Here is a 19115-nt window from a genome sequence, read left to right as displayed (position 1 = left end):
TTCTGGTCTGTGATATGTAAAATAAGACCACTGTGTGCCATTTTTACTGTGGCTACACAACAAAATATTTAATAACAAGTGTGAACCCTTAGTCATATTCATAGCTATGTAGGTACTATGTAGGTATGTGTCAGATAAAATTTGTTATGACATCTTTTAACACACAGCCTGTGAAAGTAAAATAAAAAAAGGGTTAAAATGTAATGGTAATTCAAACTTTACCTATCATTTTAAAATGGGCAATATACTTTTCGGGGAAGTGGGCATGACCCTTGGGCAAGTAGAACCCGACAGGCAAGTGCCTCTGAGACCTTAGTGTCAACCCCTGTTCCCATACTGCTCATACGGTATGGCTCTGTAAAATAGGGTCTGTAGTGTAGACTGTAGTAATAGTATGCGTGTGCGTCTGTTTGTGTCCAGAGCTAAACTTGCAAACCGCTTCTGGACCTGGTAGTTGTGAATGCATGCTGCCAGCAGGCCACAGTAGTACCTCCACATTTTCTCCCCAATGTTTTTTTTCAACGTTTTATGCCGTGCCCAAGATCCTCATTGGAGCCACTCCGCTCCCATGTGGATCCCAATATCCTCATTGGAGCCACTCCGCTCCCATGTGGATCCCAAGATCCTCATTGGAGCCTCTCCGCTCCCATGTGGATCCCAAGATCCTCATTGGAGCCTCTCCGCTCCCATGTGGATCCCAAGATCCACACATAATTTAACTTTCACACATGATTAACGGCGATGGCCGCTCCTACGCACAGCTTTGTGTGTATGCATTTGTCTGTCCGTTTGAGCACGGAATGTGCTCAGCTGATTGGCTGAGTACGGATGATAAGAGCGCCGCTCACTTCACACAAGTGTGATTTTTTTGCAAACTCCTACAGCACTGTGAATAAGAAGTGCTACCACAAATATTTACAACTGTACACACAGGGAAAAAAAGTGCTCTGCTGACCACAGAGGGCCCTTGATTTGACCCATCGAGTACTCAACCAAGTCTCAATATGCATAATCCTTCTTCCATATCTGCAACCTCCCCGTCACTAAATTGGAAGAAATGTAATTAGTTTTAATCCAGTAGCCCACCTGTCCACCTATATCTTGCAGTTCCTTGCAGGACTCGGGGAAGACGTCAGTGGCAATGACAGGGTAGCCATTTTTCAGGAGGTTTGTGGCCATGGGAGTGCCCATGTTTCCCAACCCAATGAAGCCCACTGGCGTCTTCGAGGCCATTGATCGACTCGACACTAGAAAGGAAAATAGTTGAAAGGAGAGAACAGAAGGAGTAAGGCAGAGATTTTGGCCACATTGTAATATCCAGAGATGGGAGTGCCCCAGTCACTGCGCTGATCAGTGATCGGCCGATATTCACTCCAAATGACTCGATCGGTGATCGGCAATTTACCCTATCTGTGATCGGCAATCTGGAGAAATCGTCTTATACCATTTAAGTGGTATAAAAGTCAATCAGATTGCGCAGATTTGCGTCTTTGTGACAGGCCTAAACATTCTCCCTTTCCTCCCCGACCCCACACACACAGGAACAGTTTTGACGTTGGTTTTGACATAATAATTTTGGAAATATTCCAATTTTCCCCTTACACACAAGATCGGTATCGGCCGATCATGAGAAAAACAATCGGGATCGGTCCCAAAAAACCTGATCGGAGCCCTAGTAAAAACACCATTAATTACTAATACACTGAACTTAAAGTTCAACTGGACATTAATTTTCATTGGATCATTTTTCACATCTTCAAAAATGCAACAACTGCTTCCCTTCACAGGTGTTACCGATGATACTAATTTAGGCTGTTCCATTCAGTGTCCAGTGGCTCTCAAATGTTATAACTTCAAGGACACCCCCATAACTCTATGAGTGTACAAATGGAACCAAAATTTGGTTAAATTAATGGACCTGTACACTCTCAGAGTTGCACACCCGTACGGGGCTATTTGGAACCCACTCAAGGACACTTTGAGACCCACTGGTGTAGTGTAACAGTGGTTGGAGTGTAACAGTGAGCCAACATGCACAATAGCAGCACCCTGACTGACGAGAATGGAACAGAGTCTTCATTAGTATCAGTGGTAACACCTAGTAGGCAAGGGGCCCAAGTTCTTTCCAAAATGGCGTGTGTGCAACTGTGCATATAGCCCATTTGTGCTCTAGGCTCTAGTCCAGTGGTTCTCAAAGGTCATGGCAGGACGTCGCGGTCGCCGATGGATCTCGCTGTCTCTCCCAAATGATTAAAAATGGTCTCACTCAACAGTAAACAAACCAGCATACAATTATATAAGTATATATAGATTTCTAAAGTTACAATTTAATACCATTAATGCATCAAAAGTAATCAACATCCTATCTGTACAATATAAATGGTCGGCCAAATTGTCAAATATTACATTTTGAAGCAGCAGATCTACATGCTCACAACGCCTTGCAGTGCAAAACGTTGCGAGCTTGTAGATCGGCTATTTTCCCACTATGTATCTGTGGAACCGAGTGAAAATAAATGTATTGCCTCAACTGAGATCCCAAGTTCAAATATGATTAATTATTATCATTAAAAGATGGCTTGAAAAGATTGAGAACCACTGCTCTAGTCCATATTTCAGTGTAATTTCTTCTCTACACAGAGCCTATAATTTGCCTCATGTACTCAGATCAGTATCAGTGCCCCTCACAGAACACACTGTGCACACACAGCACACTGCTGTACAAGCAGATGATCTTTGGACATGTTGTTATTGTTCAGAGACCTACTGTTAAACATCAACACTGTCACTAGCGAGGGGGTGGTTTCAGAGGGGATGTAGAGAGGTTCTCCATGTATTACTGTTAATAGATCTTAATAATATTCTGCTGATGCGTTGAAGCGTTTATATTAATGTGTGCATTCTTGATATCGTTGTATAAACTTGACAGACATTTTGTAATAACAGTAGGCTGGACTCACATTTCTTGCATGTATACCCATCTTTATCTCAAGTGTCAACACTACTTGCCATTGTGAGAAAAGCTAAAATGTACATTTAAATTGGTGGAAAAGGGCATAAAGGCATGAATGGTGCATGGTGGCAAGATGTCGGTGGAGTTTGTGCAACGGATAACAACACGTCACAGTTAAAAAGGGGGAGGCAACACATTATCATAAAATATTGATAGTTCATGAATGAAAAGTGGTAAAGCAGGTAGTTGGTGGGTGCAGTGGTGCATATAATTGCATATGGTGCACAATGCGAAGTAGTCCACCAAATTGTCTGTACTCTACAGCCAGTCTGCACTGCAGCAATTATAGGCTAATATGCAACGTTTAAAATGTCCATTATTGGTCGTCGTTTGCGTCCATTTAGCATAATAGAGCATCCTGTGCAAAAGCTAAAGGATGAGAGTATTATGCACTGCGGCTAGTATCAAACTGAGGAAAGTGTGTGTCTGTGAGACTGTGACTCTGTGTGTGTGTCCGTGTGTGTGTGTTGATCTACAGGAGGCTAACCAGCTAGCTCACACCCCCTAGAACAGTGGTGAGAGAGGCCGTTTCTTTGGCATTTCGTTTCCGAGAACGCAAAATAACAGTGGCGTGGACACACAGAGAAGTAAATACTTTACCGCGGGCAAGGTCGACATGTTTGTTCCACCTTAGCAATAAATTCCGAGAGCCCCTGAACAAGGCAGCCATGCTTCTTTCCCCTTGACCTCAGCGTACTGTGACAGCTGTCAAGGCCTGGAAGTGAAAACCCCAGACGCCGTGGTGGAAGGGTGGAATAGATCTCATAGCCTGGAAGGACGCTGCTGCGCTGTAATTGGCTACGTGGTTGTCAGACAACCACTAGGCAACCACTGGGCGTTTTGCTGGACGAACAAGTAGCCAATCGCAGCGTGTATGTCGCTCCAGGCTATATGATCAAGTTCACAACCATCACCGAAGGCGGGACATCCTGTGTTGTGTTGTCCAACTGTAGTGTGGGTGTGTCTGGTGTAACAACAACAATAATAATAATTATATATAATTATAATTATATATATATATATATATATATATATATATATAGTATATGACTGTTATTAGTCATATACTATATATACCAGTTGCCTCATTCTTGAGGCAACTGGTGTGATTCAACAGTTTTGCTCTGAGTCTGAACGGCTAAAGCCTGATTTGGCCGCGTCAAGTGTCAAGCATGACCGAAAACGTTATGAGCTCGCTCATAACTTGTTGCAGTGCAACACGATGTGAGTTTGTAGACCGGTAGCATCATGCATATTTTTATTTCAGTAGCCTAATCAGTATAGGCGTGTAGGTCACTGGTGAGCTGCTCACTGGTGTCTATTTGACCATCACCGTGAGCAACTATATCACCCTTTATTCTACTAGACATTCATATAGTGGCCATTTGTGTGTGAACTTCTTGAGTTGGCCACACAGCCAACTCAAGGTATGGCCACTGAGCCAACTTGGGGACCCAACGCAAGGACAACACAAGAGACGGTCACGGCCACACAGCCAACTCAAGGTACGGCCACGGAGCCGACTTGGGGACCCAACGCAGCTCCTCCAAGGAAAACAAACAAATTAACGGAGCTGAACGTGAATCCCCCCACCGCCCACCCCTTTTTTCCCCCTCACTGTATATGTTTCTTTTCCCTTTTTACCTCCTTTATGATGAATTCCTGGTCTGTCTATAGAAGTGTCTATTTGTACGTCTCTAAATGTTTTGATGATTTGAACATGGTGGACCCTATTGGAAACAAGTGTAATGCTTAATTGGGTCGTCCACTCACAGTTAACAGCCTTTGTATTGAGTTTGTGCTTGAAATGTACTGTAATTCTGCAAACTGTTAATAAATTCTTCAATCAATCAATCAAAAACTAACTAACAATACAAACACGCACATTTCACATGAAAAATAAAAACAACCCAAATCTGAAATGTAAATGGTCATTGTAGGCATATATCCTAAATAAAACACAGGCATATTGCTTATTGGTAAATTGACCAGTAGTTTGTTATCGTCAATCATCTCATAATGGGTACCGGTATATGTATAGCCTAATATGAGCTGGTTATTATTGACAGAAACGTCCCTTGAACCCTTCAGTTCTCCAGCATCGTCTCAGCATCCTCACTCAGCATCCTTGGGAAACCAATCAGCACCCTGCATATAATCCAGGAAGTGAGGAAGTGACCGCATCATCGTCTCCTCCTCCTCCTCCTCCTCCATGCATGCATCGTTACAGTGCATTGACAACAACGTACGGACCGCTCGCATCATTCGGGCCGTGAGAAGTTGATTGTTTGTGCTGCAACTGGAAGGACACGTGCGGACAGAACGGGTACCGTTTAGATTTCAACACAATGATCGATGCGGATCATGTCGTTTTGGCGCATATATAGTGGTCCGTGTTGGCCAGCTGCATGGCCGGCTAGCGGTTAGAAGAGAGCTAAATGACATGACATGATGACATGGCCTGCTCACTAGCTAATGTTAGCTATATATAGCTATACGTGTTTACCTATATCCAACGCATATGACATGGTTATTACAGCATGGTAGTCTGTGCCAACATGACTAATCGATATGTTTATGATAGACATATACGCCTACACTACAGTAACAATGTCTGTGTTTTACCATAGATATATGTTTGTGTTTAACCATTTAGACCACAGACAGAGGGATTACCACTGGCCGAGTTGAAGGGGGGAATATAGGCTAATTCATTGCTGGCTGCCTTTACCTTTATTATAATGATGAATTACCTCAATTCATGGGACTTGTCTCTATATTTATAAGTAAAAGTAAAACATGTCTCTCAGAAAGGTATCTATCTATCTATCTATCTATCTATCTATCTATCTATCTATCTATCTATCTATCTATCTATCTGAGATACTTGGAGGCCAGTGTATGACGTCAGCCATGATATCCCCACATTTGGGCATATGAAGTGACAGACAAACATGCAAAGAGAGTCCTAGGATGGATGGATGGATGGATGGGTAGATCGATCTGGCTTCCAAGTATCTCTGTTAATGAGTGACATCACTCGTTCATCCCCTGGGTCACGGAGATGGAGAATAACATAGGCTTGGTTATCTTAGAATCGTCTCATATAAGAATTGTGGTCCATAAATAAGCATATTGTCCCTGGGCTGGCACTATTGTCAGTCAGGGAGGTGGTGCTGTATCGTTTACCATAGTCAGTGACTCTCTAGTCTCTGTCATAGTTTCTGACAAAAAAATAATTTATTTGGTGGCGGTAACATTAGCATTTTCTCGCCGCCCAGTTGACGCTTCATCATATTCAAATGCGTCAAACTGGTATATGCTCATTTGTTTATTTTTGAAACACAGTTATGACACGATATGGGAATTCAGAATAGAGAACAAAAAAGTAAGTGACCCATGCAGGTTAGGACGTGTAGATTACATCAGACTTCGGTGCTCTAGGGCAGTGGTTTTCAACCAGTGGTCCGGGGACCACCTGGAACCCCCTCAAGGCCCACTGGTGATCCCCCAGCTAAATGATGGAGCCAAATGGTAACCAAATGAACCCTTATTAGATCTTAGATCTCTTGAGAGCGTAAAATGGAACCAAATTGACCCTCTCGAGTTACGTTATTGTTAAACATCTGCATTGCTTAATTTACCAGAAGTCTACACAATTTAACGTTTGCCTGTTATCTCTATGGTACCAATACCAACATCAATACAGCATGGAATTGTGGACAAAATCTTGTCCAACGACAAAACATATTCTTTAGTTTTGGATCTGAGGCTAAATGTCATCAAATGGTGGTGTGTGGCTCAAATGCTGAATAAAGAATAGACCTTGATATTATGGAAATGGTTGAAAACCACTGCTCTAGAGGTTCCCACTGGTACGCGAGAAGGGAATTCCAAGTTTTCCCGACCTTCACCTGGATTTTCCAAACTGCGGTGAAAAGTTGACTGTCCGGTCGAATGAAAATACCAAGGATTCGTCAGCGGATGCGTCAGTGATTGTGATTTATAAACGGCTTCGAGTCTGTGTTACTTCCGTGTTGCATAGCATAACGTTCTTAGCTTGCGTATGTTTCATGATAACTATTTATCATGTGATGTATGCCATGCTTTTTGTTATTGCTTAATGTAAATCGCTCTGGATTAAGAGCGTCTGCTAAATGCCTAAATTGTAAATTGTAAATTGACCATTGTCCAATCCTTGGTATCTTTACCGTTCATGTGTGCTCAGCGAGCAGCACTGTGGAACAATAACAGCTGCAGCCTATTTTTTCATGTCAAAACATTCAAGTATCAGAAGATGATGTTACCCGGTAAAGTAGGGTAATGAGTCACTCTGCATGTTTAACTAAAGTTTTCCACATGTCATTTCTGAAAAAGACCTTTTTTTAAACTCATGCTATCATTGTGGATATAACTCCATTTAGGTCAATGATATAACATTATGTTGTGATATAATAATAATATAGCAGCGGGTAGCCTATTTAAGGGCCAGTCAACTGTCTTTCATGAGAAGGTAAGGTTTTGGTACGATGACGAGCGATCTACAAGTTCAAAACGCTCAAAATTGCGACAGGTTTTTAGCTTGTAGATCTGCTATTTTTGCTATGACAGTATATGCAATGTGGCCCTCTGGAGTGAATGTGGAAATATAGTGGCCCCCTACATCGTCAAAGTTGCCCACCCCTGGGGTACTGCCCACAAATGACAGAGAGCACTACTAACTAGTCAAACACTAATTTCCCCTTGTCTTTTCCTCCTCACAGGTCAGACAAATGAAGTGACCACAAAAGGACATGATGTCGTCGTTCCAGGTGGTGGATTCGTCGCCCGGCAGCAGCGTCAGCGTCATGGAAACGTCAAACTTTGCCCACGTCATCTTCCAGAACGTGGGGAAGAGTTTCCTGCCCCAGGCGCCACTGGAGTGCTGCTATACCCTCACCTCTTACATCACACCGCACCCTAAGGACTGGGTGGGCATCTTCAAGGTAAGGTTGGGTGACGATACGACATTTATGTCTTTAGAAGACATTTGTATCTGGTCTCAGGTCTAAATTGGTTAAATCATTCTGAATCATTCTATTGCTATCTTTGTAACGTGTTGCTCCTCAAGTTACACAAAGCCACATGTTGGAGTGGCTAGCGCCGTGCAAAAAATGCTTCTGCTGCCACTGTGACTGAATCCTTCAGTGTTAAGTGTTAATATATTGTAACCGCGATGCAACATAAAGTCAGAAATTAGCCCATGCAGAGCACCCACGCTTTGATCCGCTGCATGGCTGCAGCGTAGATTCAGAGAAAAAGGGGTTAAGAAGCCTTCATGCAGGTCACAGTGATGGGGAGCAAGAATGCATCAGGGTTTCTTCATATTACCGTATATTGTGCCGAATATTAGACGACTCTGATTATAAGACGACCCCCATTTTTCAAGACTAATTTGTATGAAAAGAACATTGAATGTCAAATAGTCTAGTCCCCGATTATAATACGACCCCGTTTTTTAGGACATTTCCATTGGAAAAAAACATAGTCTTATATTCAGCACAATAGGGTATGACTATGCCCTCGGCTGGCAGTGGGTATTAACACATGTGACTCCAGCAGCATCACAGCTTGGCTCTTCAGTACGTGAGTGAAAGCTTTGGTGTGGTTACGCTGCTACATGCAGGAAGAGGAAGAAGGAAGAGTGCTGTGTGAGGTGGGCTAGATGCAATATGGGCCTTTGCTGGGGGGCAAAACGTTTGGTGGTCTTTATTAGCCACGTTGATTCTTATTAGGACCTCATCATCTCTCCCTCCTCTCTCTCTTTCCATCTCTCCCTTCCTCTCTCCTGCCCCCCCCCCCCCATCTCCTTCCTCCACTCTTTTATCAAGGCCATCAAATCTCACACGTAATTAACCCATTTAGAACTGAGGTCGATTCTACAAATGTCTTCTAAATCCTGACAGATTTCTGAAAAAACATTCTCAAACATTTTCATTTCAAGGACCCCCAAAAATATATGTAATTGGCCGCCGATCCCCATCTTAAATATGTTGTTCCAGGGACCTCCCCAGAAGCAAAGATTTGAGTTAAAAACTTTTGCTCTGAAAGAATATATATTGAAACATTTGCGCCACATTTTCACGATTAAAAAAAAAAATTCAATAGTTAAAGTAATGCTTAAAACAGCAACAGGGGTTCCCGTCCCAAATGGGTTAAGAGGAAATGTGAACGAGAGGAACTTAATGTCTCGTAAAGTCAAAAGACAAACATTTTTATCCTCGCTTTATAAGAACTGACTTCAAATCCTGCCGGCTCAATTAAAAAAGAATAAAGCGCGGCGCGTTTATTTGGAAAAGAAAATCAATTGGAAAATGTAACTGGTTAAGCCACTGCTAATGAAACCTGTTTGATGGTAGCTCTTCATCTCATGTAACAAGCACACCCCGGTTTCTTTAATCTTGTCGTCATGTGTGTGTGTGGCTGTGCTATTGCGTGTGCAGAGAGACATGCATACATTGTATCTGCCAGAGGCGGTATATACTAATAGGATGTCGCCAATTAAAAATCTGTGTTGGAAGATTTTTTTTGTTTTTCATTACAAGAAAACCTTTAAACTTGTAATCATTAAGGGAGATATGAAGACTCACCTCCCTGCACGGATTGAGAAATATTAAGAGATTAGTGAATAGGAGCTTCAGCCTATATATCTGTGTTTGTAGCCGATAGCTAGCTATTAAAAAAAATCACACATGTGTGAAGTGAGGGGCGCACTTATCATCTTACGCCATCATACATCATCTCATTCCGCCCAATCACAATTTGCGTCCTCACTTTGGTCTTCAATGTTTGTGTTTACACAAACACTCAAAATTGTCCATTCATTAGCAATGGCATTTAATGTTTGTGTTAGGACAGAGTTTGTGTTAGGACACACACACACACACACACACACACACACACACACACACACACACACACACACACACACACACACACACACACCAAAAGCTGGACATAGGAGGGGAATGTTTTGACTTTAATTTAATTTCCTATGCAGCAATGCTAGTGGGGGTTTCATGTACTGCTGTCTAACAAGCATCCATACATATTGCAGAGATGACTCGGCATGTTGTGTCTCTTCACCTTTTCATATATATTGCAGAAAACGTCAAAAAGAGTGAGTGAGTGATTGAGTGAGTGAGAGATCTGACTCACTGCCATTATGACTCAACAGTCAGTCAGACCCTTTCAATTACAAAACAGGCACTCCCGAATTCAGTTGTTGTACACAGACACCCCCTAGTGGCTCAAACGGCTAATATCATATTTAGGACAAGCCTTTTTTTTCCTTCTTTTTAAAAAAAACAATTGTGGTAAATGTAGGTGTATACAGTTATGTCTGTCTGTACACGACAACAATGTATACAATACAAACACTGACAGTGTATAGTCTGTACACCCTAACCAAACATGTCCTTTCTATTTTCCAGTGTGTAAGCTAAATTGTTGATATGTTGTCACACACACACACACCTACACACACACACACACACAAATACGCTTGCACGCATGCACGCACGCAGAGTCTCACACACACACACACACACACACACACACACACACACACACACACACACACACACACACACACACACACAGTGTTGATTTTGACAGCACATTTTGATTTTAGTTTTAGTCATAGTCTCTTGAATAGGTTTCATTTAGTTTTAGTCACATTTTAGTCACCTGGAATGTTTTAGTGTTTTTAGTGTCTAGTTTTAGTCAACTAAATATCATAAGATTTTTCAAAATGTTAATGACGACGTGTTGTGAGCTTGTAGATCTGCTATTTTCAGCATGCAACCAAGTGTAAAATGACTTATACTGGATCTCTTGTCCACTAGTCCCTTCCTAACATTTTAGTCTAGGTTTTATGTTATATAATGTATATATATAATTTAGTCTCATAGCTTAGTTTCCATTTAGTTTTCGTCAGTGAAAAAAGGTATAGTCGACGACATTTTTTTGTCATAGTATTAGTCGTCGAAAATCAACACGCACGCACGCACGCACGCACGCACGCACAAACGCACGCACGCACGCACGCACGCACGCACGCACGCACGCACGCACGCACGCACGCACGCACACACACACACACACACACGGCACACATGCACGCACGCACACAGAAAGCCCCTGATTTCAGAGGCTTTTGGTCGTGGCATGTTGTTGGGGTTGGCAGGGAGAAACCCGTTGTGCAGGTGTGTAATTAGCGTGTCATCGCGGGCGGCGCTCGCTTGGAGGACAGATTGATAGCTGCCTTGCCTGTGATTATTTTATACCATCACTCCTGCGTCGGAACACCGTGCCCATACCTAAGCTAACGTCAGTCAACCTGACTCTACAATTAGCAAAATTATTTATGTCTGGCTTCACCTGAAATGCGGGTGTACATGCACACCATGCACATCATGCACACCATGCACATCATGCACCTGAAGCAGACTTGGATGGAATCGCGTAAGATATAATGAATCTTTATCTATCCCCGAAGGACATTTTTCAGTTCGGTAGAACTAGATAGATCAAGTAGATAAAACCCCTATATAGCCCGAAAACCCTGTATCTGTGGCCTGTCATGGTCATACCAATACAAATAGAATTAGTTATTTCCATTGTTTTGAACAAGATTGTAGGTATAGTATTTGTTTGTTCCAAGAGAAAGTGATATGGCCCCATGAGTATACCACTTAGTTATTTATTCACCTATGATAATGTTCATATGTTCTCTTTCCATTTTGTTAATGAAGACTCAATTAGCCCGCGGACCCCATTTGAAGAGATATGCCAGGGACCCCCATAAGAGAAGATGTTTACGGCTCTAGCAGTGATTCTCAACCTGTTTAATTTCAAGGACCCCTTTGACATGCATTAGTCTACGGACCCCCTTTTAATGGAATTTCTATCTCTGGGACGCCCAATTTAGATTGTTAAATCAATGTTAATTTACTCTGAGAGTGTACACACTCAGAGTTACAGAACCATAAGGGTCCATTTGGTTCCAAACTATCATTTAGCTGGGGACCCCCTGGAACTCCCTCAAGGACCCCTGGGGGTCCCCGGACCCCACTTTGGTAACCACTGACATACGTGATAGAGCAACTAGTTTAATAGTAAAGTATATGTAAGTATATGTAGGTATAGTCAAGATAGAGTCTTAACTAGAATGACTCTGTCGGAAAGAATGTTGCCTTGGCTAAATGTTGAACGCTGACAGTTCCCATATGATTGGTATGGTACTATTGAGCTCACTGTAATGGCGTTGGATAAGTGGGGGAACTATAATTACATAATTATCAGACTGAAACACATTTGAATTGGACCTGATTTATGGCGTATACTTTTACGTAGTTATAGAGCCGTGCTGTTAACTTTGAACATTCTTTTACCCACGCTGATTGTCAACCCTCTTGTCCTTCTCACGCCTGTTTTTGTTTTAATAACTTAACTGGGATCATGTAAGTTATTAGTATTAGTAAATCTTGTAAAGAATACTAATACTAATAGCAGTGGTGGGAAGCAACTACAGTAAGTACTCAAGTACTAGTACACTTGTACTTCTACTCCACTACATCTCAGACAAATATTGCACTTTTACTCCACTACAATTATTTGAAATATATATATATAATTATAATAATTCCTTTTCGGCCATTTGAAAATAGCTGATCTACAAGTCAGCATTGTGAGCTTTTAGAACGGCTATTTTCAAAATATTTTTCAACATTGCGGTATTGGTACTTTTAATTAAGCAAAACATGTGAGACTTTTTTTCCACGACTGACTTAATAATAATATCAGTATTATGTATGACGTGTGTATGTATACATACACCGTGTATGTGTGACTTGTCACCCTGGTGGTGTCAACTGAACACTGGCTAATACGATTGATTGATTGATTGATTGATTGACAGTATGCAGAATGGGAAAGCACAACTCAATACAAAAACTGTTACTGTGGACGACACCATGATAAACCATTACACTTGTTTACAACAGGGTCCACCATTTTCAATTAATCAGAACATTTAGAGACAAATATACACTTCTATATAAACAGAAAATCGTCATATAAAGGAAGTTAAAAGGGAAAAACATACAGTAAGGGGAAAAGGGGGTCGGGGGAGGGGGATACTTTCCGGGGGCCAGTTTTGAATTACAGCCGTCCGTAGGTGCCCTTTGAGAGCGGTTTTGAAGGAGTCAAGGGATTCACATGTCTTAATGGCTGTTGGTAGGGCGTTCCACATTATATAGGTTTTGTCTTCCAGGATGGTGAAACTTTCTCTGGTCTAAAATGGAGGCAGGTTCCATGCACGGTCCCACTGGTGTCAAAACCACCCGCATGCATCCAGCTCAGTTATGTAATATCACTTGCATGTATACAGCACATGTGGGCTGTGTGCGTGCGTGTGTTTGTGTGTTTGTGTGTGTGTGTGTGTGCTCGCGCGCGCGTGCGTGTGTGTGTGTGTGTGCATGCGTGCGTGCGCGTGTGCATGCGCACGTGCGTGTGTGTTTTAGCGGTCTAGACAGAGAGGGAGTGTGATTGTGTGCGACAGCTTTACGACACAGGACTGGAGTTATGATGTTCGCAAGTCTCCTTTCATCATCTGTCACTTAACAACACATGAAATTCATATAATTACATCTCCCCCCGCTATTCTGCGTAAAATTTTCACCTTTTTTTTCGTTTTGCGTACTTAGAAAAAGAAAAGAAAAAACCTTAGCTCCACTTCCCCACCCCCTTCTCTTTGTCAGGGCTGTTCTCGACTGCATGCTCTGCGCTGGTATTAAACTGCGCATGTGCCTGCGCACACGCACGCACGCACGCACGCACGCACGCACGCACGCACGCACGCACGCACGCACGCACGCACGCACCCACGCACGCACGCACGCACGCACGCACGCACGCACGCACGCACGCACACCAATCAGGCTTGTGCCTCCTCTGGCCCTCTTTCTGAGCCTAAAAAAAAGGGGGCAGGAACTGAGGGGAAGGGAAGAGGAGGAGGAGGAGTGTGTCGGGTCTTAAATAGTTCCACTCTTGCCTCTAACCCGGTTTGCACAATCCTGCCTTGTTGGGCCGTTAATTTACGTCCACAACAACATCCCCTATATATCAATAAACGGACACAACTCGTGGTGTGTACGGCAGTGGTTCCCCAAACGTTGTTTTGGCCCGTGACCCAAAAGAGAAATGCGATGTCTCCCTGGGAGTCAGTGTTGATTTCGTCGACTAAAACTAAGATAAAAAATGCTCGTCGATTACCTTTTTTCACTGACGTCACCAGACCTTTAAATGTAGAATATAAAAAATAGATATAATAACAACTACTAATTAGAACACAAGTTATTTCATTCCATTTCCTGTTTTGGACATACAATACAAGATTTCTTCGCGACGGCGCCGATTAGTATTAAACATATCAATTAGTATTAAACATATGGATTAGTATTAAACATATCGATTAGTATTAAACATATCGAATCGATTAGTATTAAACATATCGATTAGTATTAAACACATCGATTAGTATTAAACACATCGATTAGTATTAAACATATCGATTAGTATTAAACATATCGATTAGTATTAAACATATCGATTAGTATTAAACATATCCGACATTTCTTTTGTCAACATCACGTTCCTTTGCTGCCCTATAGTGTTGTTGTGGATGAACATCATAATCACGGTGTGTGTGTGTGTGTGCGTGTGTGTGTGTGTGTGTGTGTGTGTGTGTGTGTGTGTGTGTGTGTGTGTGTGTGTGTGTGTGTGTGTGTGTGTGTCTTCAGGTGGGATGGAGCACGGCCCGGGATTACTACACGTTTCTGTGGTCCCCCACGCCCGAACACTATGAACCGGGAAGCACTGTGCACCGGACCGTGGTGTTCCAGGGTAAAGCACACACACACACACACACACACACACACACACACACACACACACACACACACACACACACACACACACACACACACACACACACACACACACACACACACACACGCCCTCGCTATGTAAACCGCTCGGTGTAAAGACCCAGGGTATTCCAAGGTAACTCCTCCGTTTTAACAGTGCATATAAAAACCAGCCCTTTTATTTTATTAAAAGGAACACAACCGCAACCGCGGCCCCGGGAGCAAGAACACCTCTATAACCACCACACACACACACACACACACACACACACACACACACACACACACACACACACACACACACACACACACACACACACACACACACACACACACACACACGTTCGACGAGGGCCCTTGAACTGGTTTTACTGGGCTTGAAACGGTCAGATATTACACAGTGAAAATATGAGAGCACTCTGTGGCTCGCGTCAGTAAAAAAGCGGTCGGCTTGCTAGCGGGATACGCTGCTGCGCTGCTGTACTGCAGTGTATATGCGCTTCTCCGTCAGACCCGACTCCACGACTAAAAGCCGGATTTATACTTGACGCTAGTTGCATGCGCGCACAGAAGTATATCCAGCCTTTAAGACGGTAGAACCTGGCCTCAGAATGCAACTCTTTTTTCTTTACTCAAAATTAACAGAGAATATACCACAAACAAAACAGTACAGGAAATGAAAAAGAAAGAGAGAAAAAAGACGAACATACAAACCAAGAGACTTACAATAATGATGAGATGAAAAAAACACGTTATAAATAGGACAAAAAACATATGACTGACTATACCACACACACACTGAGGGAGACACAAGCAACATCACAATAAATCGTAACAAAGATTCTTGATATGAAAAAATAAATGACACTGTACCCTTTTTGACACGGTGAATCTAATTCTTTCTCGATGCAACAATAATTCACAATTACAATTTAGGCATTTAGCAGACGTTCTAAATCCATGAGCGACTTACAGCAAGCAAGAACAACACATGGTAATACATCAAATACATACAAAAGAATAGTCATCAAGAATCATAAGTAAGCCAAGAGCCTATAACATCTGACATGCAGCACTCCTCCCAGCTCCTTTATAGCTCAGAGTGCAACTCCGTCTGAAGTGACGAGTCACCAGTTGGAATATGACCTCGGCCATATCACCTGCATGCTACCGTGGCCGTGATATCATCAACGGTGGCCGTCGCCTCGTTTGCGTGAAGCAGCACGTCTTGTAGATATATGACGAAGATTTCTTGATAAAACGTTCCCACCGCTACTGTTTATACTGTATGTTTTTTTTCTCTGCACCCCACTGCTGGAAAGAAAGGACTTTAGTCTTCAACAGTGGCGTGCACAGACATTTAGAGGGGCAGGTGCTCAAGTGGCCGGTTGCCTTAACCCATTTTGGGCGGGAACCCCTTTTGGTGTTAGCATTATGTTATGCTTTAGCTATTGAAAAATATCAGATCTACAAGCTCATAGCGCGCCACCGAGTGGCGCGCTACGAGCTTGTAGGTCTGCTATTTTTGAAAAATCGAAGAACCACTGACATAGAAACATAGCTTTTTCAGAAAACTGTCAGGATGTAGAAGACATTTTTAGAATCTGATCTCAGGTCAAAATGGGTTAATAGTGTGAGATTTATAGATTTTGGGGCATAAATAATATACTAAAAGCTTTTTATCAAGAATTGATCAACGTCAACATGGTCCATATACTGTACACTGTACAACATTTTTATTTTTTCAAAAGGGCACATTACTGTCCAGAGGGCAAAGGGCACCCAGTGTCTATCTGTGCACGCCACTGGTCCTCAGTGACACTTTGTCGCGTGACTTTATTGCCAAGCAAATACATGTCTACACAGCAAATATATAGTATGGTGCATTGAATCCATATATCATGGTGTATGTCGCGAAGCAAAGGGCACCAGGGGTGGATAGATCGTGGGAATTGTCGACCTCCCAGGAGGGGAGAGAGAATCCCACCATAAGAAATTTCTCACAATTTCCAAAAGGTATAGAGCTAACAAAGGCTATTGTGAGTGGTGGGTTTTTACAAGATGCATGATGCGACACATTGTGAGGTTATATATCGGCTGTTTTCAAAAGATGTTTATATAAATTTGAAAACATGAAATGAGACATTCTGCATAACGAGTACTTTCTACTTGTGGTCCTTCAAGTACATTTTGATGACAATACTTTTGTACTTTTACTCAAGTACATTTTGAATTCCAGACTTTTACTTGTAACAGAGTAGTTCTATATTGCAGTATTGATACTTTTACTTAAGTAAAGAATCAGAGTACTTTTTCCACCCCTGACGTACACACATCAGAATCAGAATGTCATGTCACAGGTGTTTTACGTATAGTGTAAAATTTGTGAAATTCTCTGTCGTGAAAGCTCCCAACATTTACTGTTGTGTTACAGAAATGAACAAGGAAAACAAGTCAGACACACGTCAGATATTCCTAATACAATCATTGTCAAGAATATACTTATAGGTGCACATAAATAGCAATAAAATGAAAGTTAAAAAAGCAGCAGATATAGGAATCACATAATTATAATTGCTTGTACGCTATACGCATTTTTAAAAAGTGTCGCAGTCGGTGGACTGCCAGAAGGAGTCCGGTGGAGGACCCCACCAAGTGCAAAAATGTTAAAGGAGCATTCAGTGATTTGGAAAAAAAAACAGTCCGCCCCGGTAACGAGATCTACAGTGGGGGGGACACGCAACAGGCCAACAGCACGTGCACCAAGGCTCGATCATGACTGGAGGAAGGCCCCTCTCTATCCTGATTGGATGAAGGCATGGGCCCTCTAGCCAAAAACGAAACCTAAGGTTTTTTGACCCCAGGGGTTAACTGGGGACAGGGAGGAACTCCTTATATGGTCACACTCTATAGTAGGGAGGATTATAAAAAAGAAAAAAAAGTGATATTTTAATTAAGTGAAATCACTGAATATACCTTTAATGGGAGAGAGTATAGGACGTCAGGTTGTCATTTGAAACGCAACCGCTGCTCATCTCTCTCTCTCTCTCTCTCTCACACACACACACACACACACACACACACACACACACACACACACACACACACACACACACACACACACACACACACACACACAGGCTATTACGTGCCCAAGTCGGACGGGGAGTTCTACCAGTTCTGCTATGTGACGCACACCGGCGACATCCGCGGCGCCAGCACGCCCTTCATGTTCCGGTCGTCCACGCCCACCGAGGAGGAGCTGCTGACCGTCACCGAGGACGAGAGCAACTCGGACATCCTGGTGGTCACCACCAGGACCACCACGGGCCTGATGGAGGTATGAGCACGCCGCATGGATCCACCCACCTGCGCACTGCACACGCCTTGATGTTTTCCTGCTCATATACAGTGGTGTAAAGCAGTGGTTCCCAAAGTGGGGTCCGGGGACCCCCAGGGGTCCTTGAGGGAGTTCCAGGGGGTCCCCAGCTAAATAATAGTTTGTAACTCTGAGAGTGCAACTGTACACTGAGTTAAATTAACATTGATTTTACAATATAAATTGGGGGTCCCAGAGATAGAAATGCCATTAAATAGGGGGTCCGTAGACTAATGCATGTCAAACTGGGGGTCCTTGAAATTAAACAGGTTGAGAATCACTGCTAGAGCCATAAAAATCTTCTCGTATGGGGGTCCCTGGCATATCTCTTCAAATGGGGGTCCGTGGGCCAATTAGTGTCAATTTGGGGGTCCTTGACGTGAACAAGTTTGGGAACCACTGATATGATACCACTGGCCCGTCTTAAAGTAAGACGTGCCTGCTGGAGGTATGAGCAGTGGTGGGAATAAAGTACTCACATTTTGTCCTTGAGCTAAAGTATCAATACTGCAATCAATCATCAACTCCCTTTTTATCTCTCTCTCTCTCCTTCCTTCCTTCCTTCCTTCCTTCCTTCCTAGGAGGAGGAGGCGCAGCGGCACGAGCGCAGGGAGCTCATGCTGAGTGTGCGCCTCCTGCAGGCGGAGAAGAAGCAGCTGCAGGAGGAGCAGAGACGGCTGACCCGGGAGAGAGAGCAGGAGAGAGAGACCTGCACTCTACTGAGGACCCACAACCAGGTGAGAGAGAGAGAGAG

The 19115-nt window shown here is 42.9% G+C and overlaps 2 protein-coding genes across 2 annotated transcripts in view; one reads left to right on the top strand and one right to left on the bottom strand.

The window, feature by feature from the left end:
• hibadha (3-hydroxyisobutyrate dehydrogenase a) overlaps positions 1-3742 on the bottom strand; it is a 46709-nt gene extending 42967 nt beyond the window's left edge. Inside the window, exons 1-2 of the mRNA XM_079523360.1 lie at positions 3614-3742; positions 1087-1247 (exon numbers count right to left, since the gene is read on the bottom strand). Of these exons, the coding sequence (XP_079379486.1) occupies positions 1087-1247; positions 3614-3683 (231 nt within the window). The 5' untranslated portion in view covers positions 3684-3742. The remainder of the gene's footprint in view (positions 1-1086; positions 1248-3613) is intronic.
• A 1552-nt stretch (positions 3743-5294) lies between these two features.
• The window catches only part of tax1bp1a (Tax1 (human T-cell leukemia virus type I) binding protein 1a), a 41170-nt gene continuing 27349 nt past the window's right edge, over positions 5295-19115 (top strand). Inside the window, exons 1-5 of the mRNA XM_079522087.1 lie at positions 5295-5339; positions 7777-7998; positions 14857-14959; positions 18123-18322; positions 18943-19098. Of these exons, the coding sequence (XP_079378213.1) occupies positions 7807-7998; positions 14857-14959; positions 18123-18322; positions 18943-19098 (651 nt within the window). The 5' untranslated portion in view covers positions 5295-5339; positions 7777-7806. The remainder of the gene's footprint in view (positions 5340-7776; positions 7999-14856; positions 14960-18122; positions 18323-18942; positions 19099-19115) is intronic.

The sequence above is a fragment of the Electrona antarctica genome (assembly GCF_951216825.1).
Source record: "Electrona antarctica genome assembly, chromosome: 15".
In the NCBI taxonomy this organism is placed as follows: domain Eukaryota; kingdom Metazoa; phylum Chordata; class Actinopteri; order Myctophiformes; family Myctophidae; genus Electrona; species Electrona antarctica.
Note: the sequence above shows the minus strand (reverse complement) of the source record. Positions and strands in the feature narration are given on the sequence as shown.